The 9474-nt window shown below is 39.2% G+C and overlaps 2 protein-coding genes across 5 annotated transcripts; both read right to left on the bottom strand.

Annotated features, from left to right (window-relative positions):
- Nucleotides 1–3976: 3976 nt before the first annotated feature.
- On the bottom strand, nucleotides 3977–6397 carry LOC107995931 (glutaryl-CoA dehydrogenase, mitochondrial). 2 transcript variants are annotated; one of them, XM_017053697.3, is made up of 8 exons: nucleotides 6158–6397; nucleotides 5959–5991; nucleotides 5343–5717; nucleotides 5112–5241; nucleotides 4815–5040; nucleotides 4523–4752; nucleotides 4297–4457; nucleotides 3977–4207 (listed from the first exon to the last, which is right to left on the bottom strand). In XM_017053697.3, the coding sequence occupies exons 1-8, from the start codon at nucleotides 6219–6221 to the stop codon at nucleotides 4134–4136; spliced, it is 1293 nt and encodes a 430-aa protein (XP_016909186.2). In that variant the 5' UTR covers nucleotides 6222–6397; the 3' UTR covers nucleotides 3977–4133. The 2 variants fall into 2 exon arrangements, with proteins under 2 accessions (XP_016909186.2, XP_061938079.1); XM_062082095.1 differs by having other exon boundaries at nucleotides 5959–6085; nucleotides 6158–6383.
- Nucleotides 6398–6522: 125 nt separating this feature from the next.
- Nucleotides 6523–9474, bottom strand: LOC107995932 (caveolin-3-like). 3 transcript variants are annotated; one of them, XM_017053700.3, is made up of 4 exons: nucleotides 9072–9324; nucleotides 7804–7892; nucleotides 7346–7525; nucleotides 6523–6988 (listed from the first exon to the last, which is right to left on the bottom strand). In XM_017053700.3, the coding sequence occupies exons 2-4, from the start codon at nucleotides 7888–7890 to the stop codon at nucleotides 6791–6793; spliced, it is 465 nt and encodes a 154-aa protein (XP_016909189.1). In that variant the 5' UTR covers nucleotides 7891–7892; nucleotides 9072–9324; the 3' UTR covers nucleotides 6523–6790. The 3 variants fall into 3 exon arrangements, with proteins under 3 accessions (XP_016909189.1, XP_016909190.1, XP_016909188.1); XM_017053701.3 differs by lacking the exon at nucleotides 9072–9324 and adding an exon at nucleotides 8139–8988; XM_017053699.3 differs by having other exon boundaries at nucleotides 7804–9474.

The following is a 9474-nucleotide window of genomic DNA, read 5'->3' as shown; positions in this document are numbered from 1 at the left end:
GTCGGATCGAAGGACGACTGAGAAATAACAACGTGGAAAATTCTTGAACAGGTGGCGGGGAGAGCAATTAATCGTAGAGAAATTTTTTCGTGGGAGAAGCATACGTGAATAAGGAACACACGCACGCTAAGGTTATACATTCCATACGCGCGAGAAGGAAAGAAAAAAAGAGAGGGAGGGATGGGGTGATTAAGGGGGGGAAGCTTTAAAAATAACCCCCGTTTAAACGTAAAGCAAGAACATAGTATATAATTATATATATACTATATTATATATATATATATAAATATACAAATATACAAATATAAATATGAATATATAAAAAATATAAATGAATGATATATTATATATATATAAATATATATATATATATATAAATAATTGCCATTTTCAGGCAGGGGTTAGCTAGATTTTTGGGGAGGGGATATCCGGGGGTGGGGACATCTATAATTCAGCGTAGCCAGATATACACTCCCACGATCAAAAAGAATGGGGGTTCGATCGTCGATCGCTCCTCGGTTACTTTGATTGATCGACGATTGTTCAGTTTAATAACACAGAGAGAGAGAGAGAGAGAGAGAGAGAGAGAGAGAGAGAGAGAGAGAGAGAGAGAGAGAGAGAGGGGGTGTATGCTTATGTGTGCATATGTGTATGTGTGTGTGTATGTATGAAACGACGGAATAAAGGAAAAAAAAAGCAAGAGGGAATGAAACGATGAAAGGACGAGAAAATGGGAGGATAAATAAAAGGTATCTCTAAATCGATGATGATTCTATTTATGTAACATTTGTGCGTGGTTACCTCGTCTCGAATCCGACGACGATCGACGGAAACGAGCGGCAGAGAGAAAGAGAGAGAGAGAGAGAAAGAGTTTAAGTTAAAAATAGAAAAATGATGGTAAACTATTCAAAGGGGAGGAAGAAGGATAATAATAATAATAATAATAATGAAAGAATAATTTCGACGAGCATGCACACCCCCCCGAAACGAAAAAGAATATACGGGGGCGGTGGAAATATGGGGGTTGGGGGCTTGGGCGTACATTGGAAAAGGTATCTCTACTCGAGAGACAGAGACGTAGGCGAATGAACATATTATAAATATAAATATATAAATATATATATATATATATATAAATATATAAATATATAAATATATAAATATATATATATAAATATATATATATATACATATATACATATATATATATTAAAAGACAGAAATAATAATAATAACGATAAAGGGAGTAAAGGAAAGAGAGAAAGAAAAAAAAACAACCAAGTAGAGACTAAGAGAATCTATTTCGGGGTCCGTGTGTGTATACGCGTTTTTTTATATTTGCAACACGACGCAAAGTCGCGCGAGTTTTAATCGAATAGGAACAAAAGAAAGAAGAGAGGTTGGAGGAGATTGGGGGAGTTGTGGAAACGAGCGTAGCCGTGGAAGAGAGAGAAAGAAGAAAGAGTTAGTCCTTGGACGCAGGCGGGAGTGGGGGAGAGTTGGACGTTGGTGAACGTTGTTGGACGAATGCGCGTGTGTATGCGTGTTAAGCGATATATATATATTATATCATATTACTACATGGCACGCGTCAAGATGGAGAGAGGGAAGGGAGAGGAGAATCAGACGAGTGGTTTTTTCTTTTGCTCTTTACTCGACTCGCTCCAGAATAATAATACATTTCAGTTTTTATTCTTCTCGAATTACATCTTACATTTAACGAAACAAATTTTCCACTTTTTTAACCACGAAGAAAAAAAATATAAATAAATAATATTTCGCAACGAGCGAATTGCGAGTATATCGGAAGAAGAAACCACATGGTGGAGAGGGGAGGAGTCCGAGGATCGCGTTTCGAAACCGTTCACGAACCGAATATCTGTTTAATCGGGGCAGTGAGCGCGATGAGAGATCCATCAACGACCATCAACGGCGGAAGGAGAGGGAGAGAGAGAGAGAGAGAGAGAGAGAGAAAAGAGTGAAAGGAGAACGGGCGAACGGTTCGTACGACAATAAGGTATCGATTAGTTAATCAGAGATGAAATAATGTAAAATACAAGTGCAAAAGCAAGTATACATTATTATATTTATTATAATACGAGGGGTTCATCGTATCGGTTATCTCCGAGAGAGATAAGGGAGGTCTCGAGAACTGGTTGGAATCTTGATGGAACGAGCGTATTCTCTCTTTATATATATATATATATAGTCGAAAGAGAGAGAGAGAGAGAGAAAGGAAAGAGTTCTCTTTAAAAAATGCGCTGCGCTGTGAGGAAACGTTCTTTTTTTTTTTTTTTTTTCCTGAAGCGGAAATCACCCAAGACGAAGCGATCGATGGGACGGAAAAAGAGGGAGAGGGAAAGTGGCTGGAACGGGAGGATCGAGATCTCGATCCCTCGTTTCCTTTTATTTATTTTTTTTTTTCTTCTCCCCTCGAAAGAGGACGACGAGACACGGCTGGAATCGCGCGATGACCGCGATGATCGATCCCGATCGCCGCGTGCACATACCAAAGGATCGTAGATTTTACGCGAGTAAAGATGAGTAAAAAAAAAAAATAATAAAAATAAAAACAAAAATAAAAATAAAAATACATTATTTATTGTTTACACTTACGTATTCATTAGCGAGTGACACACAAATGACACACGTACACACGAATACACGAATACAGGGTGAATGGAGAGGAGAGAGAGAGAGAGAGAGAAAGAGAGAAAGAGAGAGCGAGAGTGAAAGATAGAGTGGAGGAGTGGTTCACGAACAACCTGATCGAGGAAATAGCGTTGATTTTTTGCGAATAGAAAAATAGAGCGGATGAAAACGAGTATAAATGTACGGCGAGAGAGAAAGATAATTTGTAAATGATGGAATCGAAGTTTCCCGCGTGGATCCAGGCTGGATCTCGATCTCGATCGGTGGGATCGACCAGAGGTTAGTTTTTTCTTGTAAGTGACCAGTTTGTTAGCGCCCTCTCGCCGATCGGCCGATCAGCGATCGAGGATCCGGCGAGAAAAAGGAAGAAAAGAAAAATCATTGATCACGATCCTTCTCTTCGTCGTTGATCGAGGGGAGGAAGAGAAAAAATCGGGAAAGAAAGATGGGGGGGAATCGAGACCGAACGATCGAGCGGGAAATTCGAATTCAGCATTCAGGAAACGTGTAACTATGTAAAAGAAAGATACACAAAGTTGTGGTGGCGAAGGGGGCGATTGTAAACTACTGTAAACTACGATGTTACTACGTTTTACCAAGAGCTTATTGTAGTCGAGAACCATTTAAAAAGAGAAAAATGAGAAAAAAAAAAAAATACCGTACACACAGCGACACACAGGGACATGAACACACGTATATATACAGATACACAGGGAAGATGATATAAGGGGGAGAATGATGGGGGGAAAAACGGGGGTTAAGGACCTTGATGTCGAGGGATGGCAAAAAACCAAAACCAAACCAAACCAAATAAACCAAAACAAACAAGATAAAAAAATACAAAAAAGGAAAAAAAAATACAAAAAAAAAAATGGTAATTGAGTGTAGCACGAAAAAGAAAAACTTCTTTACACTTTTGCACGAGACGTGTGTTGTACTTAAATTAATTATCATTGACATATGTAATTAACGTTTTATTACTTAGCAATTAAACTTAATTTATTTATGATTAAATCGGAGTCGCTTGTGTTGTGGCATGCCCTTGTTGAAGAGAACCGATCTTTAGGTGAGACTCGTGTGTCGTTTTACGCTCCTTCTTTCGAACTAATATTCGAATAGAAAGGAAGAGGAGGATTAAGAAAAAAAAAAAAAAAAAAAAAAAAAAAAAATGTGCAATTCGACAGTGTCGAAATAAAAATTAAGACCAAACTTATATATACCAAAACTTCACTGAAACAATTCGAATCGAATCTTCGATTCTTCTTCATTTTCTTTTTTTCTAATTCTTCTTTTTTTTCTCCCCTCTTATTAAATTCAAAAACACTTTGTTCTTATTTTATTCGTAATCATCCTTCTTTATATATATCTAATTTTTTCTTTTTTTAATTTATCAAAACTACATATATAAATGTACAATCTACATATAAAATAAGTTCGTATAAAAATAGATATACAATATAATTGTACGATGAACAATCTCTTTACATTTCTTTACCGAAGGCCGACAGGCCGGTAATCGCTCTGCCGAGTATCAAAGTGTGGATATTATCCGTACCTGTGACAAATAATATTGAAGAAAAATCTCGTTTCGTTCATTTTCCCGACTAATTCTAATATACTTTTTTTTTTTCTTTTTTTACGTACCTTCATAAGTGACAACACTTTCCAGATTCATCATGTGCCTGATAACATGATACTCATCGGATATTCCATTGCCACCTAACATATCTCTAGCGTTCCTCGCGATTTCCAGAGCTTTCTTGGCAGAATTCTTCTTTATCATCGAGATCATCTCTGGGGTGGCCCTAAAAAATTTTACAACGACACAAATGTTCGTCCATTCAAGAAAATCGATTTCTTCGATTCTTACTTGTCCTCGTCCTTCAGCCTGCCCACCCTCAGACAAGCTTGGAGGCCGAACGAAATGTCGCACATCATTTCGACCAACTTCTTCTGTATCAATTGATTAGCGGCCAGCGGCCTTTTGAACTGCTTCCTGTGCAGACTGTACGCTCTGGATATGTGTAAACAGGCCTCGGCTGCACCCAAAGCGCCCCAAGCGATTCCGTATCTGGCGTTGTTCAGACAGACGAACGGTCCCTGTACGAGCATTTCTTCAAGGGTGAGGGCTCCACGTTATACCGAAAACTTTCAAAACTTACTTTGAGACCTTTCACGTTCGGGAGCATATTCTCCTCGGGCACCTCCAAGTCGTCCATGAGGATCATACCTGTGATGGAACACCTCAGAGAGAATTTACCCTTGATCGCTGGGGTGATCAGTCGATTCCCGTTCTCCTTCCTCTCCACGATGAATCCTCGCATCTCGTCGGTCTCCACGCATTTCGCCCAGATGATCATTAAATCAGCGATCGGTGCATTCGTGATCCTGGATCGAAAGGAGGAATGATTGAAAAGGATAGCTTTGATTTTTTTCTAGAATTATTCCAAAGAACCGACCATATCTTCATTCCAGACAATTTGTAAACTTTTTTTTGGGAATCGTAAATGGCCCTTGTCTCGATGGAAGAGGGATCGCTTCCGTGGTCGGGCTCTGTTAATCCGAAACAGCCGATGTACTCGCCCGATACTGGGAACGAATAAATAGAATTTTAGATTCGAATCGTGGATTAAATTATTCGGGCAATTTTACAGAGGATCGATTTAATTGAAATGTTAAGAGAAACGTACTTAATTTCGGCAAGAATTTTTCTTTTTGTGCGTCGCTTCCGTGAGCGTCAATCGCGCCGGCAACCAAAGACGTTTGTACCGACAGAGCGGATCTGTATCCGCTATCCACGTACTCGATTTCCCTTGCAAGAAGCCCGTACGCCACGGAGGAGACACCAGCGGCCCCATAACCCTTTATGGTACAGCACAGGATGCCCAATTCGCCCATTTCCCTCATTATTTCTTTGTGGAAGATTTCATTGCGATTCGCTTCGACTACTCGAGGCAAAAGTTTCTCGCCGCAATATTTTCGAAACTGATCTCTGATCAATATCTCCTCGTGTGTTAGTTGAGATTCGAGATTGAACGGATCTTCCCAGTTGAAGGCGTTGTTGACTGTTGGTAAAATTTGAAAATTCGGAATGAGATTTATTATTAGAGATTATTAGATAGTTATGACAAGTTCTCATTTTGAATAAAAGGAAAAATTAAATTTAACGTGATTATATTCGAAACACGTGGCGCTCGATGATCGATACATGGTGCCATCTAGTAGCGAATTGGAAAACTTATAAACGATACAGCATTTTACGTGAGAAACGAAGTAAATCATTAAAAAATATCATTAAAAACTTACCTTTATCTCTGCCAGTAGATGATAGTGAAATTTCTGATAATTTGAATGAATCATTGATAAGAATAATAATAGTAAATAAATCAGATGACACGTGCTTTTAAAAAATACGTATAACCAAAGACGAAATCTATTTGTATTTGTAAAAGAAAGGTTATAGATCGCGATCTTTTTCTCTCCGTATAAAATAAAAAAAGGATACGTCTCAAACTTGTACAAGAAAATCCATTGTATTTCGGTAGAAATCTTCTCGTGAGGGCTGCCATGTTCCTAGTCGATAGAAAACTAAGTTGATCTTGGCGAGTCGCATCTTATCTCGTGCTAATTTGACCTCGCATAAAAGTGGTAAACTTGATACCTCGATTGTTCTTATTTGTTTTGTTAAATTGTTTCGTCAGAATCCGATTTACATATAAATTTATATGTATGATATCAGTAACGTATCTAATAGGAAATAGTACCACCAGTTCATCCAATAAAGAGAGATTTAAATCACAATATTATCGTAAAAAAATTTCAAAACATGAATTTTATATAATTAACTGATAAATAATATCCACAACAACAGTTCTTAGAATGTATTTTATTTACAAAAATTTATAACAATAGATATATATATTATTATTATTTTAATGATTCAAATATATAATATAATCAAAGATTAACCAGTATTTTTCACTACTGACAATTCTACACCGTAAACAATTAAAATTGCAATCACGGAATAGAAATGTGAAAAACGATTGTTACTGGAAAAAGAGGAGAGAGAGATAGAATATTTCATTGTGATCATTATCGATCGATTCGAAAGGCACTTGATAAAACTTTATCGATTCTACACCACGAGGATATCGTCCTTCTCCGCAGGACCATCGGGCAATTTCTTGTTGAATATCCGAATGTTGTGAAACAGATAGCCAAGGGAGTCCATGATGGGACGCACGATGGCATGTGTGACAGCGCTAAGGAAATTCCTCGTCGCGGCACAAGTGATTTTCCAAACGCGGAGACACGGTGCCAAACACCATATATGCTAAAAATTTGTATCCATTTAATTTCTCTCGTTTTCCAATCGTACGTTACTCTTAATATAATAATACATAAATCGTGATATTAGATTCAAATTAGAATTGGATCAAATTTGAATTATAAACGCGAAATAGATTCGTATCGAGATTGAAGGTTAGGTTAGGCTTGAATTTAATTCGAATTAATTATAAGTAAAAAATTTCCCTTCCAAGTTGAAGTTTGGCAACGAAGCGACGACCTACATTTGCAACAAGTCGAGAATAATCGTAACGATCGTTGTAACGTTGCTCAGTTGTATTGTGCAGAGAGGTTAGGAACAGCATCGATCGGGCATAAATCGAGAAAAAGGTCGTCGACTCACCTGAAACGCGAGGCAGGCGAAGGTGAGGCCTAGGCAGAGAGAGAGAAAGGGGGCGATCAGGACGGAGAGGAACACGTAACAGCATCTTCTGGACAATCGAAAGCAGTGCCCGCTCAACCGCCACGCGCACTCCGGACTGCGTATTCCTTCCGGTTCACCGATCACGTCATCCCACATCACCTGTATCCCAATACGATATAATAGTGACGCTCGATATTTTTTTAACCGAGCAAAAATTTCACAGATAGAATTTAATTTTTATTATATTCCAGGATTCGTTCGTGAAAATTTACGTCGCGTACACGGCAAGTAAAAAAATATTTTTCTTAAATGCCATTAAAAGGTCATTCAGTGTACATTCCCTTTTTATACAAGTTCGCGTGTTTCACTTTTATGTAATAAATTACTCTTTAAAAAAAAGAATTTTCAAGAATTTAACGACGATATTTTCAACATACCTGCAGGTGTTTGTTCAAACTGTTCGGATCCCTGTCCTCGAGTTCTCCATTGCTCCCATCCCCGGTCGAGGATTCGGGCTTCTCCATCCCTGGAAACCGGAAATTGCCACATTTCGGTACAGAACACTTGAACGCGGCCCTAAAACGGTCCAACATCCTGCCGGACTTGTATTATCCGAAGATGTTGCGATCAGTTCAACGAATCCAAGCCTATTCTTCGAACGAGCTCGGCCAAGTGCGCCGCCATCGCGGAAATATTACGACGGAAATATTACGATTCGCTCGATCCATAAGAAAACGATCATTGATCGTGGACACGTTAAATAATACAACACCTGGCTTAGTAGTGTCAATGCCAGGATCGCTGGCCTCGACTTGTTGAACGGTTTCTCCGGCTCAGGGTGGTTTGCAGAGCGGTTCACAGGCTGGACGTTTATGCGCGTATACGTCATAATATTGTGTTATCGATTACGCTGCGACTTGCCGCGTTTATGCGACTGGATATTTCCCGTTGCCCGTTTATCGCTGTTTATCATCGTTCGTGGTTTGAGGTTGTTTGAGAGGGTTTGAACCGAGATTGGAATTGTTTAGTGGTGATTTTGGGCAGTAGATATGATAATTATCGAGAAATAATGGGAATTGCTCGAGGTTTGACGTTGTTTGAACAAGTTTGAACCGGGAGAATATGCAAAAAAATAATTGCGATGTTTTGTCGCGGAACGTGCGATTATAAATACATTTGGATTATGAATTACGAATTGGCACGGCGTGAGATTAATTTTTAATGGAGCCCAGCCGCAATAGGGAAAACACGTTCGAAAGTATCGATCGGTAAGTAGAGATTGTCACGAGAATCCCGGTTCATTAATAATGCAACGGAGTACTTTACATTGAACACCTGCTTGCTCTTTCCGTTTCCTCCAACTTGTAACTACAATTTGCTACTTTGTTTCTCGCCCCTAATTCCAGATGAAAGAAAAGAAACTATATTAAATTACAATTATAGATATTTCTCTTTAATATAACCTCTTGACCACAAGAACGATATTTCTTCCCAATTTCAAACGACATTTGAATAATGCTTTTTTTATCAACCGTTCGATCAAAATTCCAATAGAAATATCAACTCGATAATCCAATAATTCCTCGAAAACGCAATAATTTTATTTTCTCCTGTTTCTTCGACAAACGTTTCTTTCAACCGACGCCACTTCCCTTTCTTTTCGCGCCGATAAAAATTCTCTCCGAAAGGGGATGGAAATACTCACTGGACTCCCCGTTCGCGACTCGTGATCCCCTTATCTTGGCTGCTCGTGTTTTCCAACTGGATTCACCAATTTGCCGCCAACCCTCCTCGCACGTTCCCGTCCTCTCGATCGTGCAGGTGCGAGGATAATCCGCGATCCACCGCCTGGACAACGGTCAACGCGGCTGCGCGACCCTCTTCAACCCTCTACCCTTCGCGCGACGCATCGTGCAACCACCCCGACGAAACGAAAGTGAATGGCCCGTCGCCTGGGGCGCGTACGATCAAAACGCGACAAACCGTTCGATAAAAGGGACCATTGGGGAGGAAACAACCCTCCTCCCCCGCGGAGAGAGGGTTGACGAAGAAGATGGTAGAATTCTTGATTTATTTATTTTTTTTTTTTTCCTTTTGAGTTGAATTTT

Source organism: Apis cerana, linkage group LG11 (genome assembly GCF_029169275.1).
Source record: "Apis cerana isolate GH-2021 linkage group LG11, AcerK_1.0, whole genome shotgun sequence".
NCBI lineage: Eukaryota > Metazoa > Arthropoda > Insecta > Hymenoptera > Apidae > Apis > Apis cerana.
This window is presented reverse-complemented; position numbering and strand designations above follow the sequence as displayed.